Here is a 20,870-nt window from a genome sequence, read left to right as displayed (position 1 = left end):
CGATTTGTGTCTCCTCCAAATAACGTAATTGGATCATGCCATGTCGGTGGTCATATTGTGTTTACAGGAGTTGGTGTTTGTCTTGTAACTGAGCGCAAGGGAGCAAGCAGGCGATGCAGGCTGTGTTGCAAAGGTGTATAGGAGATAATGGCACGCCCACTGCCTGGTTTCTTTTCCTCCAGATACCAAGGAGGGGGATAGACCTGGTGGCTCGGGAAGAAAACCGAACACACCGACATATTGGTCTTGCCAATATTTAATTGGAGGAAATTTCTGCTCATTCCATACTGGACGATGGACAAGCCACATGATGTTAGATGCAGTAGAAGGGTTTAGAGAGCTAGTGGTGAGGTAGCGCTGGGCCTTGTTAGCATATACATTGAATTTAATGTGTAGTCAGGTGAAATTTCGGGGGGCAGCTGGTAGATAAGAAAAAAAGAGGATGGGGAGGTAAATGGGTAAAGGCATCCTTGAGTAACACCAGAGGTAATGAAGCGGGAGAAGGAAGAGGAGCTAGTGCAGCTACTTTTCTAGCTGCAGCGGGATAGATGAGAATGGAGTCAGGTTAGGGCAGCCCCACCCAGCTGGTTAATGCTGCAGGCTCATTTAAGGAGGATAATGTGATCAGCTGTTTTAGAGGTTGCAAGCAGGTTGAGGAGGATAAGGTGGGATAGTGCACCATGACGCACTGTCACTCTGGGTGTTACTTGTGACTTTGCAACCCATTTCAGTGCTCTGGTAGAGGTGGAAAACTGATTTTAGACATTTAAAATGGAGTTGTGGGGGGGAAGATTGGCACAAGTTTGAGGGGAAAGAGGTTGGAAGAATGGTATTTTGCAAGGATGCTGGGGTCAAGGGTCTTTTGAAGGATGGGATAATGGTGATAGATTTGAAAGGGAAGGGAAACAATACTGGAGGAGAGGAAGCTTTCTAGCAGTATTGGCTATCATGTGGGCCAGGAAGAGAAGTTGGATGATCAGTAGCTTGGGGAGAATTGAGTCAAAATAGGAGGTCGGTCGCATTGACAGTCTGAGTTCTGAGATGACACCAGTTTGAATTCAAAAGAGAGACTTTCAATTGTGTAGCCCAGTACCATGTCACTGAGGAACAGCTCGAACTGCTACCTGCACTTAATTAATTTAAAGTGCAGTGCGCCTGCGATGGACCACATTTGGAGTACTGTGTACAATTTTAATCGATTTACTTAAAGGATAGAATTGCAGTGGAAGCAGTTCGAAGAAGGTTCACCTGACTTATTCCTGGGATGAAGGCGTTATTTTAAGAGGGAAGGTTGAACGATTTGGGATGTACGTGTAGCTGTTTAGGCCAGCATTCGTTGCCCATCCCCAATTGCCCATGAGAAGGTGGTGGTGAGCTGCTGCCTTGAACTGCTGCAGTCCATGTGGTGTAGGTACACACGTTGCTATTATGGAGTTCCAAGATTTTGACCCAGTGACAGTGAAGAAACAGCGATATATTCCCAAGTCAGGATGGTGAGTGACTTGGAGGGGAACTTCCAGGTTATTGTGTTTCCAGGTACCTGATCCCCATGTCCTTCTAGCTGGTGGTGATCATGGGTTTTGGAAGTTGCTGCCTGAGGAGCCTTGGTGAGTTCCTGCAGTGCGTCTTGTAGATAATACACACTGCCACTACTGTGCGTTGGTGGTGGAGAGAGTGAATGTTTGTGGAAGGAGTGCCAATAAAGTGGGCTGCTTTGTTGGGGATGGTGTCGAGCTGAGTGTTGTTGAATTGCACTCATCCAGGCAAGTGGGGAATATTCCACCACATTCCTGACCTGTGCCTAGTAGGTGGTAGGCAGGCTTTGGGGAGTCGGGAGGTGAGTTACTTGCCGCAGGATTCCTAGCTTCTGACCTCTTGTAACCGCAGTATTTACATGGCTAGTCCAGTTGAGTTTCTGGTCAATAGTAACCTCCAGAATGTTGATAGTAGGGGATTCCGTATTGGTAATGCCGTTGAATGTCAAGGGGTAATGATTTGATTCTCTTGTTGGCGATGGTCATTGCCTGGCACATGTGGCACAAATGTTACTTGCCACTGGTCAGCCCAAGCCTGGATATTGTCCAGATCTTGCTGTATTTGTGCGTGGACCGCTTCAGCGTCTGAGAAGTCGTGAATGGTGCTGAGCACTGTGCAGCCATCCACAAACATGCCCACACCTGACCTTGTGTTGGAAGGAAGGTCATTGATGAAGCAGCTAAAGATGGTTGGGCCTAGGACACTAGCCTGAGGGACTCTTGCACTGTTGTCCTGGAGCTGAGATGACTGACCTCAAATGACCACAACCACCTTCCTTTGTGCTAGGTATGACTCCCACCAGTGGGGACTGTTCCCCCTGATTCCCGTAAACTCCAGTTTTGCAAGGGTTTCTTGATACCATACTCAATCAGATGCTGCCTTGATGTCAAAGGCAATCACTGTCACCTCGCCCCTTTTGTTCATGTTTGAACCAAGACTATATTGAGGTCAGGAATTGAGTGACCCTGGCGGAACCCAAACTGAGCGCCAGTGAGTAGGTTGTTGCTAAGTAAGTGCCACTTGATCGCACTGTTGACGACCCCTTCCATCACTTTACTGATGATTGAGAGTTGATTGGCGGTAATTGGCTCGGTTGGATTTGTCCTATTTTTTGTGTCCAGGCCTGGGCAATTTTCCACATTGCTAGGTAGGTGCAAGTGTAGCTGTACTGGAACAGCTTGGCTAGGGACACGGTACTGGAGCACAAGTTTTCAGTACCATTGCCAGAATACTGTCATGACTCATAGTCAGGGCAGCACGGTGGCCTAGTGGTTAGCACAACCGCCTCACGGCGCTGAGGTCCCAGGTTCGATCCGGGCTCTGGGTCACTGTCCGTGTGGAGTTTGCACATTCTCCCCGTGTCTGCGTGGGTTTCGCCCCCACAAGCCAAAAATGTGCAGAGTAGGTGGATTGGCCACGCTAAATTGCCCCTTAATAGAAAAAATAATTGGGTACGCTAAATTTAAAAAAAAAAATGACTCAGTCATTTGAATTGGCTGAAGACTGGCATCAGTGATGCTGGGGACCAATGGAGGAGACCGAGATGGGCCATCCACTCAGCACCTCTGGCTAAAGATTATTGCAAATGCTTCAGCCTTGTCTTTTGGACTGATGCCCTGGACGCCTCCATCATTGAGGATTGCGATATTTGTGGAGCCTTCTCTCCCAGTGAGCTGTTAATTGTCCACCACCATTCATGACTGGGTGTGGCAGGACTACAGAACTTAGATCTGATCTGTTGATTGTCGGATCACTTAGCTCTGTCTATCGCTTGCTGCTAATGTTGTTTGGCATGCCAGTAGTACTGTCTTGTAACTTCACCAGGTTGACACCTCATTTTTCGGTATGCCTGGTGTTGCTCCTGGCCTGCTCTCCTGCAGTCTTCATTGAACCAGGTTTGATCCCCAGGCTTGGTGGTAATGGTCAAGTGGGGTAAATGCTGGGCCACGAGGTTGCAGATTGTGGCTGAGTACAGTTCTGCTGCTGCTAATGGTCCACAGCACCTCATGGATGCCCAGTCTTGAGTTGCTTCATCTGTTCTGAATCGATCCCATTTAGCACAATGGTAGTGCCACACAACACGATGGAGGGTATCCTCAATGTGAAGATGGGACCTGGTCTGCTCAAGGACTGTGCGGTGGCCACTCCTACTGATACTGTCATGGACAGATGCATCTGTGGCAGGCAGGTTGGTGAGGATGAGATCAAGTATGTTTTCCCTCTTGTTGGTTTCCTTACCACCTGTCTCAGACCCAGCCTAGCAGTTATTTACATCGAGATTACAGTGCAGACGGAGACCATTCGGCCCATCGAGTCTGCACCAGCCCTTGGAAAGAACACCCTACTTAGGCCCACACCTCCACCCTATCCCCGTAACCCAGTAACCCCAACTAACCAGTAAGGGCAATTTAGAATGGCCAATCCACCTAACCTATAGAATTTACATTGCAGAAGGAGGCCATTCAGCCCATCGAGTCTGCACCGGCTCTTGGAAAGAGCACCCTACCCAAGGTCAACACCTCCACCCTATCCCCATAACCCAGTAACCCTACCCAACACTAAGGGCAATTTTTGGACACTAAGGGCTTTATCATGGCCAATCCACCTAACCTGCACATCTTTGGACTGTAGGCAGAAACCGGAGCACCCTGAGGAAACCCACGCAGACATGGGGAGATTGTGAAGACGCCGCACAGACAGTGACCCAAGCTGGGACCCTGGCGCTGTGACTTAATAGTGCTAACCACTGTGCTACCATGCCCCACCCCCCTCCCCTCTTATGTCATTTAGGATTCAGCCAGCCTGGTCAGTAGTGGTGCTACTAAACCACTCTTGGTGATGGACTTTGAAGCCCCCTACCCAGAGTATATTCTCTGCCCATGCTATCCTCTGTGCTTCCTCCTAGTGGTGTTCAGCGTGGAGGAGAACTGATTAATCAGCTGATGGTCAATGGTGCATGGTAATCAGCAAAAGGTTTCCTTGCCCATGTTTGACCTGAAGCCATGAGCCTTCATGGGGCTCAGAGTTGATGTAGAGGAGTCCCAGTGCAACTTCCTCCCGACTGTATACCACTGTGCCGCCACCTCTGCTCGGTCTGTCCTTCCGGTGAGACAGGACATACCCAGGGATGGTGATAGTGGTGACTGGGACATTGTCTCTAAGGTATGATTCTGTGAGTATGACTGACCGGTTGTTGCTTTACTAGACTGTCAGACAACTCTCCTAATTTTGGCACACGTCCTCAGATGTTTGCAGGGAGGACTTTGCAGGGTTCACAGGGCTGAGTTTGCCATTGTTGTTTCCAGTGCCCAGGTCGATGCCGATGTTTTTCCTTTTAGACTTTGTAGCATTTTTGATACAGCTGGGTAGCTTGAAATGAAATGAATGAAAATGAAAATCGCTTATTGTCACGAGTAGGCTTCAATTAAGTTACTGTGAAAAGCCCCTAGTCACCACATTCCGGCGCCTGTCCGGGGAGGCTGGTACGGGAATTGCTGGGCCATTCTAGAGGGCATTTAAGAGTCAAATAAATTGCTGTGGATCTGGAGTCGCATGTAAGCCAGACCAGGTGAGGATGGCAGATTTCCTCCCCTGAAGGACATTTAGAAGGAGAGGTGATCCTATTGATGGATAAAAGACCCTGAGGGATCTTGACGGGGTAGCTGCTGAGACGATATTTCCTCTTGCAGGGAATCTCGAACCAGAGAGCACATTTTATAAGTTATAGGTCTCCCATTTACGACTGAAGTAAGAAGTCTTTTCTCCGAGAGTCCATTAGTCTGTGGAATTCACTTCACCAGAGGGCAGTGGCGGCTGTGTCATTTAATGTATTCAAAGCCGAGATAGATTTTTGATCAGCCAGGTGAGTTAAGTGTTATGGGGAACAAATTAGGAAAATGGAGTTGAGGTGACACTTATATCATTCATAATCAAATTGATTGGCGGAGCGGGCTGGAGGGGCTAAGTGGCCTATTCCTGCTGATAGTTCTTGTGGACAAATATAGCCGCTGTTTTGTCTACACCTTGTACAAAGTGTTAAAGTCAGACTGATTCCTATTTGATACCGTTAACCTTTGGTAAAGAAATGTATTTGTGTCCACCTTGAGCACCATGCAAGGTTAGCATAATTTTGAACCTAATAGCGTTTAGCTGCACTGAACGAGATGGGTTTCCTGCATTTGGGTGAACTGGGACTGAGGTGCAAGGGAATAATTATTGGACGCGATTCTCTTGTATTTGTGTTATCAGCTGGAACTCTTGAGGCTGAAGTTGATGCAAAATGTTTGGTAAATCCGCCAGTGGTATGTTTCTCTCCATTTCTGTGGGAGGTCAATGTTTGCCATTAAATAGCCTATAAGAAAATAAAAACAAAAATGCATCAGACCAAACGGTTTTAAATTTGTGTTGCGTCATCATTACAACTTCAGTGAAGTATAGTATGTGACATCTTCATGCAGCTGGTTATGCGACCAAAATGTCTAGTAGTGACTTGGGTTGTTTTTATACCATGCCAATCGAACACTTTTAGATTCAGTCCTTTAATAGAATGGGTACAACACAGAAGGAGGCCTTGCGGCCTGTCGTGTTAGAGTTGGCTCTCTGTAAGAACAACTCATTTAGTCCATCTCCCTTCTTGTTTCCCCTTGATCTGCAATTTTTTTTAATAGATATTTATCCAATTCATTTTTTGAAGGCAATGATTAAGTTTCCCTCTGCCATGCTCTCAGGCAGTGCATTACAGATTCTAGCAACTCACTGGGTAAAACATATCACCTCATGTCACCATTGCTCCTTTTGCCAATCACCTTTAAAATTCTGGTCCCTCTGCCAATGGGGACTGCCTCCCTAACTAGTCTACCTAACCACCCTGGCCAGGTCCCACATGGTTTTGAACATCTCGAAAGAGAAGACAAAGAAGAAAAGTGATATAAAAAGAATAGACCCAGCTTCTTCAATCTAGTCAAGCTCCTCGTTTTCCTGGAACTATCCTCATAAATCTTTTCTGTATCCTCGCCCTTTCAATTACGAGTTGCTTGGAAAGTACAAATTGTTGGATAGAGATTGTCATGGGTGACAGCTGTTGAAACGGATGTGCAAGAGTATTGTGTACACTGCACAAACATCTGTGTGCGAGCGTGTTTGGGCAAATTGATGGTAGGGTGCTGACTTGAGCCTGTAGAACAACCTGGGTGTGTCTCTTGGGGGTTATTTAGAGAACGTTTGATCCATACAGTATGTAAACTATGAATGGTTGATGGACAGGGTAGGAAACGTTTTACTTGTCTCCTGTTGTGTCTAACCGAACAAGCCTTGATAGGACACTGTGGTTCACTCTTGTTCAATTTGAAGTTTCTTATTTTGAATTACTGTGCAATGAGAAACCTGACTCCGTTATATTAAAGTTGCCTAATTTGTACGATTGGATAGTTAAGCTTTTTATTTAAAGTGACTGAATTTAGCAAAAGTATGCCGTAGGGGAAACTGTGAGCTCCGCATCTATACCTGTGCTATGCCCACTTGAGTGTACATGGAGAAAAGGCCAGACTGATCAGACTCTGTCTCAATGCAGGTACTGAATGAAGCAGTGGGTGCCCTGATGTACCACACCATTACATTAACACGAGAGGACCTTGAGAAATTCAAAGCACTTCGAATTATCGTCAGGATTGGCAGCGGCTACGACAATGTTGACATCAAATCGGCTGCAGATTTGGGTAAGGGATTGGGCTATAGCCCACTCGGAGAGCTGTGAGGTGGAGGAGAATCAAACCGACTCCCAACGAAACAAGGGTGATCACCAGATTACTGTGCTGCCCTACTCTGCAGTCATATGGTGGCTGGTGGACACATTGTTCGTGCTCAGTTTGGTCTGATGTATGTCCCATTTGATGTATCAGAGGGCTGAGTGTACTAAATAATTACTTGTATTATCTGTTGACTTGGTGACTACTGTTGATTAATTGTAGCTGCCGTGTTTATTCCCCTGCTACTGCATAAATTGCTTTCCCCATAATCACCGACTTTCTCTTCATGTTGGGGTAGTGCACTGGAATTTCGTATTGTACCTTTGAATGATGAAAGCTTTTTGCCTTCTGTTTTGGACTGTTTGGTGAGTTCTAGATCTTGTCCCACTGTTGGGAGGGCGGGTAAGTGGTTGGAGAGAGCATTTCCAGTAGGGTTGTTGAAGTTGAAAATGAGACTTTGCCCAGGTACCATTTAGGCTATTGACACCTTTTAAAGCAAGTCAAGTACAAGCCCCCTTCCCTAGCGCAGGCTGTGGACAGAATGCCTCAATCTCAGCACACTTCACTAAACTTGTTACTACTATCACAAATCTACCACTTAGCATATCGTACGGAAATGTCCACGTTGTTCAAAACTGGAAATCTTAATTCCAGCAGTCCATCACTCCTTACTGAGCAATAATATCACACACAACCGTTGTCATCAAATTTAGTGAGCAATAATTAAGTGATTACGTTTAAGCATCTGACACGAGGATGTTGGGCTTTGTTTATTTAATTGTTGAGCCTAATGGCTACATAGGGAACAACATTTTCAAATAGTCAAAGGAAGCCTGTTTGAAATGTCCTGCTTTATAAAAAAAATCTATAGATTTTAATACTTAAATCCTTCGCTCTTCTCCTTCACGTTCTCCAGTTAGTTTGAGGTGACATGTCTGTTCTCTGTGCAACAGTTTTCGGAAGGGCAGTACAGATTTACCAGGTTGCTGCCCAGTCTGAGGAAAAACAAATAAAGAAATTGGTTTTAACAGCACTTTATCGGCCAATGTAATAAGCATGTTTCAGATTATGAAAGGATGAGGCCGGGTAGATAGAATTATTTTAGTTGAGCGGTCAAAAAAGAGTGGCCATAGATGCAGGATTAGGTGTGAGAGATTGAGAGCAATCGTCAGAAGAAACTTTCCCCACAGAAAATTGATGCTATGGAATTCACTTCCAGGATTAGTGGCTGATGTGCATGTCAACATTCAAGATTAACTGAATAGGTGGATGAACAAAAAGAGTTGAAGATTTGAGAGTAGGACATGAAAAAGTGAATAGAACTATTTGCGAGACTGGTAGTTTGCCTGAGTAGCTTAATTTGGTTTTGTAACCGGAGTGTATTAGGAGAAGCTGCAAATGATGGGGACTGGCAGCAACATTGTTGGAAGGGTTTACGTGCAGGTTTTGTCTTTTGCTGGCTGAACAGACAAGCTCCCAGGAGGCTGTAATTTGGATGTTGCTGGCCACTTTAGAGTAATGTAGGGGGAGCATTATATTGTGTGCAACCAGTGCACCAAACTACTTAAGAATGCCTGATGGTATTGTGTAGAAATGGAGTATTGTTTTGTGCTTAATCTGCTCTATTTATTTAGGATGTGATTGATACAAATATTAAATGCCAGAATAAGAACGAGACCGCTCCCCAGTATTGACATTCTTTTGCTTCAACTGAACAAAGAACAAAGAAAATTACAGCACAGGAACAGGCCCTTTGGCCCTCCCAGCCTGCGCCGATCCAGATCCTTTATCTAAACCTGTCTCCTATTTTCCAAGGTCTACTTCCCTCTGTTCCCGTCCGTTCTTATACCTGTCTAGATGCTTCTTAAATGATGCTATCGTGCCCGCCTCTACCACCTCCGCTGGTAAAGCGTTCCAGGCACCCACCACCCTCTGCGTAAAAACCTTTCCACGCACATCTCCCATAAACTTTCCCCCTCTCACCTTGAAATCGTGACCCCTTGTAACTGACACCCCCACTCTTGGGAAAAGCTTGTTGCTATCCACCCTGTCCATACCTCTCATAATTTTGTAGACCTCAATCAGGTCCCCCCTCAACCTCCGTCTTTCCAACGAAAACAATCCTAATCTACTCAACCTTTCTTCATAGCTAGCACCCTCCATACCAGGCAACATCCTGGTGAACCTCCTCTGCACCCTCTCCAAGGCATCCACATCCTTCTGGTAATGTGGCGACCAGAACTGCACGCAGTATTCCAAATGTGGCCGAACCAAAGTCCTATACAACTGTAACATGACCTGCCAACTCTTGTACTCAATACCCTGTCCGATGAAGGCAAGCATGCTGTATGCCTTCTTGACCACTCTATCAACCTGCGTTGCCACCTTCAGGGTACAATGGACCTGAACGCCCAGATCTCTCTGCACATCAATTTTTCCCAAGACCCTTCCATTGACCATATAGTCCGCTCTTGAATTTGATCTTCCAAAATTCATCACATCGCATTTGCCTGGATTGAACTCCATCTGCCATTTCTCTGCCCAACTCTCCAATCTATCTATATTTTGTTGTATTCTCTGACAGTCCTCCTCGCTATCTGCAACTCCACCAATCTTAGTATCATCTGCAAACTTGCTAATCAGACCACCTATACCTTCCTCCAGGTCATTTATGTAGATCACAAACATCAGTGGTCCGAGCACGGATCCCTGTGGAACACCACTAGCCACCCTTCTCCATTTTGAGACACTCCCTTCCACCACTACTCTCTGTCTCCTGTTGCCCAGCCAGTTCTTTATCCATCTAGCTAGTACACCCTGAACCCCATACGACTTCACTTTTTCCATCAACCTGCCATGGGAAACCTTATCAAACGCCTTACTAAAGTCCATGTATACGACATCTACAGCCCTTCCCTCATCAATTAACTTGTCACTTCCTCAAAGAATTCTATTAGGTTTGTAAGACATGACCTTCCCTGCACAAAACCATGCTGCCTATCACTGATAAGTCTATTTTCTTCCAGATGTGAATAGATCCTATCCCTCAGTATCTTCTCCAACAGTTTGCCTACCACTGACGTCAAGCTCACAGGTCTATAATTCCCTGGATTATCCCTGCTACCCTTCTTAAACAAAGGGACAACATTAGCAATTCTCCAGTCCTCCGGGACTTCACCCGTGCTCAAGGATGCTGCAAAGATATCTGTTAAGGCCCCGGCTATTTCGACCCTCGCTTCCCTCAGTAACCTGGGATAGATCCCATCCGGTCCTGGGGACTTGTCCACCTTAATGTCTTTTAGAATACCCAAAACTTCCCCCTTCCGTATGACAACTTGACCGAGAGTATTTAAACATCCATCCCTAGCCTCAACATCCATCTTGTCCCTCTCCTTTGTGAATACCGATGCAAAGTACTCATTAAGAATCTCACCATTTCCTTTGAGTCCACGCATAAATTCCCTCTTTTGTCTTTAAGTGGGCCAATCCTTTCTCTAGTTACCCTCTTGCTCCTTACATACGAATAAAATGCTTTGGGATTTTCCTTAACCCTGTTAGCCAAAGATATTTCATGACCCCTTTTAGCCCTCTTTATTGCGCGTTTGAGATTTGTCTACTTTCCCGATATTCCTCCAAAGCTTCATCAGTTTTGAGTTGCCTCGATCCTATGTATGCTTCCTTTTACATCTTAGCTAGTCTCACAATTTCACCCATCATCCATGGTTCCCTAATCTTGCCATTTCTATCTTTCATTTTCACAGGAACATGTCTGTCCTGCACTCTCATCAACCTTTCCTTAAATGACTTCCACATTTCAAATGTGGATTAACCCTTAAACAGCTGCTCCCAATCCACATTCCCTAGCTCGAAAGACTTGTCTTTTTTCCAGCCCAATTAATAATGCTGGTAAAGTCAACTTGGAGATGCCGGCGTTGGACTGGGGTGAGCACAGTAAGAAGTCTTACAACACCAGGTTAAAGTCCAACAGGTTTGTTGCAAACACGAGCTTTCGGAGCACTGCTCCTTCCTCAGGAGAAAGGAACCTGAGGAAGGAGCAGTGCTCCGAAAGCTCGAGTTTGAAACAAACCTGTTGGACTTTAACCTGGTGTTGTAAGACTTCTTACTGTAATCTGATAACTAACAGGCTTATCAACATTTAGTGACGGTACTTAATGAAAAAAAACACAATTATTGAAGAATTTTCATTTTTAACAACATAACCATATAAAAACAGATGTTACAGGTTACCCTCTAAATGAAACACACCCAACAGTATAGATCACATCAACAAACCCACTTCCCCCAACCATGTACAAACTCTCCCCCCCCCCCCCCCCCCCCCCCCCCCCTCCCACCAGACGGTGACTAATTCTTTTAAAATGGAAATGAATGGCTGCCACCTCAGGTAGAACCCCTCAACCGATCCCCCAACAGCGTACTTGACCTTCTCCAAATACAAAAAACATTCAATGAGGTCACCCGACCAGGCCAAGCCACTGAGCTGAGTAGGAGACCTTCACCCAAACAGAACACGCCTCCAGATTATTAACGAGGCAAAGGCGAGAACATCTGCCTTCACCCCCGTCTGCAGCACCGGTGAGTCCAATACCCCGAAATGGCCACCAAAGGTCAAGGCTCCAGCTCAATGTTGGGAATTACTGACATGGTGCTAAAGGAGAACCAGAAATATAGCAACTTGGGACACGACCAGAACATATGTGTGTGGATAGCCAGTACCCGAGAACGCCATTCACACTTCTTCTTCTCCAGTAAAGAAACCATTCATCTTGGCCTTGGTCAGATTGGCCCTATGCACCACCGTAAACTGGATCAGGCAGAGTCATGCACAGGACAATGTGGAGTTTACCCTGCGAAGGGTCTCACTCCGCACTTCATCATCCAAAATGGGCCTCAATTCCCCCTCCCATTTTGCCTTCGCCTCAGCCACCTGGAGCCAACTCCACTGATGAGATCTGGCCATAGATACTCAAAGTACTCTTTTTCTCTCTCTCCTCCTCCTCCTCAACCCCGCCAAACCGGCTAAAGAAAGACAGAACCCTCCTCAACAGGGAGGGTAGTGGCGACAAGGGAAAAGGGGGAAAGTCTTTCGCACAGTTATGAATCTGGATGTATTGGAACAAATTTGTCCCAGAAAGTTGAAACTTTACCAACAGCCCCTCAAAGCTGGCAAACCACCCCTTCACGAACAAGTCCCCAAACCTCTCTAGACCCTTCCCCACCCAAGACCTAAACGTCAAGTCCAAACTTGATGGCTCAAAATGATGGTTACCACAAATAGGGGTGAAGAATGACATGGAGCTAAACTTAAATGTTGTTTAAATTACTTCCACACCCTTGGGGTGGACACCACCATGGGTTTGAAGAAAACTCACAGGAAGTGGGGCAGTTACCAAGGCCTCCAAACGAGAGTCCCAACAAGAACTTGCTCCTTCTGTCCCCATATGGAACGCTGACCGCTAACCCACCCAATACCTTCTCATTGTTGGCCGCCCAGGAATAAAATAGCAAATTGGATAACACTAGACCCTCCAACTGTCTAACCGTCTGGAGAAACACCTTGGGATCCTTGGGGTCTTGACCGCCCAAATAAAGGAAGACACCAATTTGTTAACCCTAACAAAAAAGAACTTGGGGAGACATTGATTATCTGGACCCTACCCGACAAGGACAGGGGGTGGTTATCCCACTTTTGCAAGTCAGGTGTACCCCACTCACCAGGCTAACATACTTCAGTTTATGAAGTGAGGCCCAATCATGGGCCACCTGGATTCCCAGATGATGAAAGCTAGATCTTGCAAGATGAAACAGTAAGACCTGCAGATTGGCTCCCCTCCCCAGGGATTGACAAAAAATATTTGCCCTTATCCAGATTCAACCTCTACCGCAAGAATTAGCCAAAACTCCTAAGTAGCTTCGTTTTCACATCCAAAGCGGAGTTTGGAACCGTAATATGAAGGAACAGGCCATCTGTATGTAAAGACACCCTTTGTTTCCTCCCTCCCTGCCTTATCCCCTTCCACTTATCGGAAGATCTCAACACTATGGCCAATGGTTCAGTCGCTGAGGTTGTAAACAAAAGCGGAGACAAGGAACACCCCTGTCTTGTACCCCTGTTCAACAGAAAATACCTCGAGCTCAAGGCATTAGTGCGACACAAGCCAAGGGGCCTTATGCAATAATCAAACCCAGAAAATGAACTTCTGCCCCAGATCGAACCTCCTAGGAACCCCAAAGATATCCGCACTCCACCCTATCAAATGCTTTTTCAGCATCCATGGACACAATCACCTCTGGCTCGGATACAGGAGAGGGGAACAGAACAACATTCAACAACCGTCTTATATTGGCCGACAATTGCCGACCCTTGACAAAGCCTGTCTGGACTTCTGCAGTTCTCTCCAGGAGATGGGTCTCTAATTTCATCACCAACACCTTGGCTAGCATGTTGCCGTCAGCGTTCAAAAACGATATGGTCCGCATTCCGTGTGGTGGTCCCCTTTCTTCAGGATAAGAGAGATAGAAGCCTGTGTAAATGTGGCGGGCAATAAACTCCAAAACAAAGAGTCATTGAACGTGTCAAAAATTAATGGAGTCAGCTGACCTGCAAACTTCTTTATAGAACTGGATCTGGCCATTCACCTGAGGGAGGAGCAGTGCTCCGAAAGCTAATGTTTGAAACAAGCCTGTTGGACTTTAACCTGGTGTTGTGAGACTTACCAAATTACAATAGCCGAGTACCTCGCCTTCCGTACAGTGGCACGGTAGCACTGTTGCTTCACAGCGCCAGGGACCCAGGTCAATTCCCGGCTTGGGTCACTGTCTGTGCGATATCTGCATGTTCTTCCCCGTGTCTGCGTGGGTTTCCTCCGGGTGCTCTGGTTTCCTCTCACGAGTCCCGAAAGATGTGTTGTTAGGTGAATTGGGCTTTCTGAATTCTCCCCCTGTGTGCCCGAACAGGCGCCGGAGTGTGGCGACTAGGGGCTTTTCACAGTAACTTCATTGCAGTGTTATCGTAAGCCTACTTGTGACACTAATAAAGATTATTATTCCTCACCCAGGAGAGAAGGGACCTACCCACCTGAAAAAAGTAAATCCTAGTGTAAACCTGGTGAACATGGGGGGCAAAAAAGAAAATTCATTATCTCTTGGATCTAAAAAATGTCGCAGGTCCACCACAATCTTGATAGCTGAGAAAATAACCCGTATTGCGATCAATATCGCCACCCCCCTGAGTCCCGCCGTTGAAGCCCGAATGAAATACCTGGTTCACCCACACCTCTCGCAACTGTGCTGGTCCCTCTCTTGCAAAAACACTACCTCAGCACTCAGACTTTTCAAGCGAGCAAACACCCTCAACTGGGTCACCCTTTCATTCCAGGCAACCAACCGAATTGTGGGCCTCCCACCCCACCCTTATCCCGGAGTCAGCCATTTCTACAGAAAGGAATTGTCAAGCAACTACTCAGAGTGCAGCCACAAGGCCCACCCAAGATGGCTGCCAAACCCACCAGCAGGCCAAATGAAGAGCTCACAGAGTCACCATGCTCCAATGCCATTTTGGAGTAAATCCGATCAGAGTTTTCATATATGGAACGATCTGTATGGACTATGCAGAACAATACTTTTCACTGTACCTTGGTACATGTGACAATAAATCAAATCAAAATTAATGAAAGAAAAATCACTGTCAACAAATGAATACCAAACCCTCCCGCTGCCAAAACCATACCCTCTCAAGTTTTCATACCAGTAACATGAAAATGAACAATACCCCCTCCCACCTACCCACAACCCCCAACAATTCAAAAACATCAAGCTCATTAGAGTGCAGAAGGAGACCATTCAGCCCATCAAGTCTGCACCGATCCTCTGAAAGAGCACCCGACTCGGGTCCACTTCCCCATCCTATTCCCGTAACCCCAGAACCCCACCTAACCTGCACACCTTCAGACTGTGGGAGGAAGCCGGAACACTCGGAGGAATCCCAAGCAGACACGGGGAGAAAGGACAAACTTCACAATTAAAAACAATATCCATTTTTTTAGACTACCCAATTATTTTTTTTTCCAATTAAGGGGAAATTCAGCGTGACCAATCCACCTAAACAGCACAGCTTTGGATTGTGGGGGTGAGACCCATGCAGACACGGGGAGAATGTGCGAACTCCACACAGACAGTAACTCAGGGCCGGGATTCGAACCCGGTTTCCCAGCGCCGTAGGCAGCAGTGCGAACCACTGTACCACGTGCCGCTGGCTCCACACAGTTACCCAAGGCTGGAATTGAACCCAGGTCCCTGGTGCTGTGAGGCAGCAGTGCTAAACACCATGCTGCCAAATCCCCAACTTGGCTCCCGTTAGCTAGCTGACTTTGCTACTAGCGGGACAGCCCCCACCCAGGGTAAAAACAAAAGAAAAAAAACTGCTGCGCGTCCCGAGGACACAAAGTAAAACAAAACCCCTTCCAAAATGTTATTCCCATCAAGAACTAAATGTTTCCCGTAACAACCATAATACATGTATCAACACCCCTCATAACATTAAACCTCCCCACCAACATCTGTCATGTAAAACAAAACATCCCACTCAAGAACAAAGAAATACCAACACATATATACAAGGTACCTCAATACCTCTTCCACCCTCCACAATCAAAAATCTCAAGAACACACAATGAACTCGAACCGAGCACATGTTTTTTAACAAGGCGCCCGTCTTCTCCCATGCGTCAAATAATAGTCCTTTGACTCGTAAGTTACTCAAAGCCTCGCTGGGTACACCACCGCAAATTGAACTCCACTCTTATACATGGAAAGCTTTGGCCTTGTTGAAAGCGATCTGCTTCCTTGCCAGTTTAGTTCCTGATGATGTGACCTTCCATTTACAGTCCCAGTGCTCCTTGGCCCATTTCGGGGCCTGTTCCTTCTCTTGAAAAGTGTGGAACTGTACAATGACTGCCAGTGGTGGTTCGGGGCTTCTGATGGGTTGTCCGATGGGCCCTGTCCAGCTCCGGAGGGGAAGTGAATACATCCTCCCCCATCATCTTTCCAAACAAAAAATACGCTCCGGTCTTCCACACCCTCTGGCTGGCAACCCCATGATTCTGCGGTTGTGCCTCCTCGAGCGGTTTTCAAGATTGTCCAACCTTAGCATTCAGCATCTTATTCTCGCTGGTCGCCAGAGCGATCTCGGCATCCAGTGAGGCAATTTGCTTGCCGTCAAAGTTGGCTCCACGCCCTTAATCGCCGTACCATGCTCCATTAGCGTCAAAGACCCCTCCCACCTGGCTGACTCGCTCTTCCAACTTCTTCCATCAGGCAGGAGACCCAAAAGTCTGAGAACATGCACGAACAGCCTCAAAAACAGCTTTTACCCCACTGTTACCAGACTCCTAAGCGACCCTCTTATGGACTGACCCCATTAACACTGCACCCCTGAATGCCTCACCTGATGCCGGTGTTATGCAGTTATATTGTGTACCCTGTGTTGCCCTTTTATGTATTTTCTTTTATTTCCTTTTCTTTTCCTGTACTTAATGATCTGTTGAGCTGCTCGCAGAAAAATACTTTTCACCGTACCTCGGTACACGTGACAATAAACAAAATCCAATCCAAATTCGTTACCTTCTCAAGAGGATGCCTCTAATTTCAACCGTATGGCACCCAGGGCCTGGCTCCTCTATCGATTTTCGCAGTTCCCCAGACACAACATCCCACTGCTTCTCAAATTGTCTATCAAACTCCGTCGCCAATACGTTATACCAGCCAGCATATCGGATATGATTGGAGTGGACGGGGTCAACGAAGCAGCCTCTGCCATTTTCTCCACCAAGGGGCTTCATGAAGTCGCCGAGTCCAGCAACAGATTTCTATCCGCGAGTTTCTTCCCCCTGGCCTTTCTTGGCATCTCTCTCTTATATTATCTTGTAGATGGGACTTTTTGAAAAAATAACCCAGACACCGGGCGGAAATGGCTTAAAATCGTGAACCCGGTCGGGAGCTACCTTGTGTGCAACCCCTCTCTACATACCACAAACAGAAGTCTGTAATACTTAATTGACTTTTTTTTGTTACAGGGATTGCAGTGTGCAACATTCCCTCATCATCGGTGGAAGAGACAGCAGACTCTACACTGTGTCACATATTAAACCTTTACAGACGATCAACGTGGCTCCACCAGGCTTTGCGAGAGGGGACGAGGGTGTCGAGTGTTGAACAGATCCGAGAGGTAGCCGCAGGAGCAGCTCGAATCCGTGGAGAGACTCTGGGTATCATTGGCCTGGGTATGTTAGGTAGATGCTGTGTAATCCTGTGAAGCTATATGAATATCCCTGACTTCTCTTTCTCCTTCGCCCCCTCCCCACATTTATCTTCCTTTTCTGAAGGCTGTCTTATAGCTCTGCAAGCATTGGTGCTAATTTCTGCAATTTCCAGTTCTGCTGCACAAGCACTCTGCAGGTCAAACAGTATCTGGAGCAAGAACAAATTGTTCCTTTTAGTGTGGATTAAAGATATTAAAAACAGCATTTGAATCAGAGCAATGAGGGGAAAAGATCACCCACCCCAGTCTCTCTCTCTCTCTCTCTCTTCCCCTCCCCTCAACCCCATTGAATAGCTTAAGTTTGTAAAGTGCATAAATAGAAAGGTAATGATTTAATGGCTTATGTGAAATCAGCATGAGACATTAGGCATATTGGGAGAAATGAAAGACACAGGCAATACGCAGAATATGTGAATAGAGAGACGGAGGAAAGGCAGGTAGGAACAGAAATATAACTGGCTAAGGAGAGCAGGCTCCAGCAGTGAGGAGCCTGGTAAAAGTAAATGACAGAAGGATGCAGACCAGATTGCTAGCACGTGGGCGCTGACCTCTCCTACTGTGCATTCGATCTCCTGCAGTTACTGGATGGTGATTAGGAGCAGGAACAGTGCCCAAACCTATCCCAACTTCTGCCTCAGCTGAGCTCGGCTACCTGTACACCAATCTGATATTGATGCTCGGACTGCCTGCTCTGTGTTTTCCCAACTTGACCATCGGCCGGTGTGGAGGGGGGCTGGTGGTGCTGGTATTTGTTTCTGATGTCTAACGTGACCCTTTTCTTTTGCAGGCCGTGTTGGTCAGGCAGTGGCTTTACGGGCAAAAACATTTGGATTTAATGTGATTTTCTATGATCCGTACCTGCCAGATGGAGTGGAGAAGTCGCTTGGCCTCCAGAGAATAAGCACCTTACAGGACCTGTTGGTTCACAGTGACTGTGTGACCCTGCACTGTAGTCTGAATGAGCACAATCACCACCTCATCAATGACTTCACCATCAAACAGGTAGAGAGAGGGTAGGGTCTTGTGTGTTACTGAGTCAGTATGTCACTGGGGGGAGGTGGGGGGGGGGAAACAATTTGTGTGAAACCCTTGGAGACGTTAAATGTGACTGCTGTTAGTACATCCTCCAAGTCTATTTTAAGTACATAATCCCCAGATTTCTGTCGATCGATTAGAATGAACATTAGGTGGTGTAGCTTCAGGGAAGGCTTTTAAATTCATTTTCGGGATGTGGACGTCACTGTCAAGGCTGGCATTTATTGGTCATCCCTAAAGTCCTTTCTTGAACTACTGAAAGAACAGTTTTATTATTTTTTGTAGCAGTTTGGTACAACTGAATGGCTCGCTAGGCCTCCTCAGACTGCAGTTAAGAATCGACTATGTTGGTGTGTGACTAGAGCCAGACCAGGTAAGGACAGCAGGTTTCCTTCCCTAATGGACGTTAGTGAACCAATTAGGATTTTGCAGCAATCCCAACGGCTTTGTGATCACTTCCTGATTTTATTTCCAGATTTAAAAAAAAAAACTGAATTTGAATACCTGAACTGCCATAAGTTTTCTGAATTACTCCACTGTACCTGTACTAAGCTGAGACTTCCACCCACAGCACAGTAGTCTGATGTTTCCCCATGGCTCAGTTACCAGCTGAACCATACAGACTGTGAAGATCCCAGGTTTCATTCCCTTATGTACCAAGTTATCTAATCTCATGCTGCAAGATGACAATTTGTAAGAGCCCGTTGCACATAGCCTTTATGCTAATAATGCATCATTGACCACTATTGCCATATCCATCAAGATCATCTGTTAAGACTGAGAGTTGTAGCTACATTTTTGTGATTTAATAGATTGTTGCAGTCAGCTAATGGAATACCTATGAGTTGCCAAACCCCTAATTTGAAAATTGGATTATTTGCAAAATTGGCTATTTTGATGGTGTGTAAATCTGATACTCTTGTTTGCGGTTAATTCTTTATACAGTACTCACAGTCTCAATATTCAACGGCGCTAATTCTGTTGGGGGTCACTCCTGCTGGGATTAACTGTCAGTTCAGATGGTAACTGATTAGTGTCATCGAATGCATAAGAACTTTTACAGGGGTTGATTAATTCTTGTTGTCTGGTTTATTGAGCAGCAATCTGTGTCTCCTTTGTATATTGAAATACATTATTGTATTAAATTCGTTCAATGTTGCCCTGTTGTTTCTATTGGTAATATTGTAACTAATCCACAGATGCGTCAGGGGGCGTTCCTGGTGAATACAGCACGAGGGGGGCTGGTGGATGAGAAAGCACTGAGCCAGGCACTGAAGGATGGACGGATACGAGGAGCGGCTTTAGATGTCCACGAATCAGAACCTTTCAGGTGAGGTACCGCATGTGGGGTGACTTTCAAAAAGGAAGGAGAGGTGGGTTGATCAAGACTGTTTGGTATGCGTGTTTAGTTTGACTGCAGTTTGCGGTGTGAGTGGGGAGTAAGGAGAACAATAAAGTTATTTTCCTCCCAGAATGAGTGTGTACTTCACTGCCTACTCACTCTCTCTCTCTCTCTCTCTCTCTCTCTCGCTCGCTCTCTCTCTCTCTCTCTCTCTCGCTCGCTCGCTCGCTCGCTCGCTCACTCACTCACTCACTCACTCACTCACTCACTCACTCACTCACTCACTCACTCACTCACTCACTCACTCACTCACTCACTCACTGCGAAGTTGACAAACTGGGAAGATCCCACGATTCAGTTTCCCTTGTGCACTGAGTAAATTATCCTCCACTGGAGCAGCACTCCAATTGACCTTGGAATGGGTGGAAGATTGACTGGTCCCTGATGCCATTACACATGTATATTTTGGGATGTTCAAGTTCTTTCAATGCGCTACATCGTCAAGTAGCCAGATGGCACTTGCTACCCAAGCTGACACAAGTAATAATGATTTGATTGCGACACTGGAGTAATACGTCAGCAGGGAGTCTGCGACTTCAGGAAAGATGGAGAGGGAAATGTGCTAAGATCACATGTGTCTGCAAAGTATTGGACCTGTCCTTCAAAAATAAACTATAATCCAGTTAAGGAGCTGCCCTGGAGTGAGACATCTTAAAGAGTATGCCCAGAGTGTGCACGTTACAGATGCTGTACCAGTCAGCAGAAAATAGGATGGCATGTAACATTAGCAGCCTATAAGAATAATGGTGGGTTGTGATGTAGACCCAAGTGCCATACACGAGTGACCATAGAAATAGGCACAACATCGAGGGCC

The 20,870-nt window shown here is 46.2% G+C and overlaps 1 protein-coding gene across 5 annotated transcripts in view; it reads left to right on the top strand.

Moving 5' to 3' along the window:
• Nucleotides 1-20,870, top strand: part of LOC119965077 (C-terminal-binding protein 1-like) — a 135,968-nt gene that overhangs the window by 86,643 nt on the left and 28,455 nt on the right. For all 5 annotated transcript variants that reach the window (XM_038795346.1, XM_038795343.1, XM_038795344.1 and 2 more), the window contains 4 exons: nucleotides 7,106-7,250; nucleotides 17,375-17,581; nucleotides 18,407-18,621; nucleotides 19,854-19,984. In XM_038795346.1, the coding sequence (XP_038651274.1) occupies nucleotides 7,106-7,250; nucleotides 17,375-17,581; nucleotides 18,407-18,621; nucleotides 19,854-19,984 (698 nt within the window). The remainder of the gene's footprint in view (nucleotides 1-7,105; nucleotides 7,251-17,374; nucleotides 17,582-18,406; nucleotides 18,622-19,853; nucleotides 19,985-20,870) is intronic.

This window comes from Scyliorhinus canicula, chromosome 4 (assembly GCF_902713615.1).
Source record: "Scyliorhinus canicula chromosome 4, sScyCan1.1, whole genome shotgun sequence".
NCBI classification, from domain to species: domain Eukaryota; kingdom Metazoa; phylum Chordata; class Chondrichthyes; order Carcharhiniformes; family Scyliorhinidae; genus Scyliorhinus; species Scyliorhinus canicula.
This window is presented reverse-complemented; position numbering and strand designations above follow the sequence as displayed.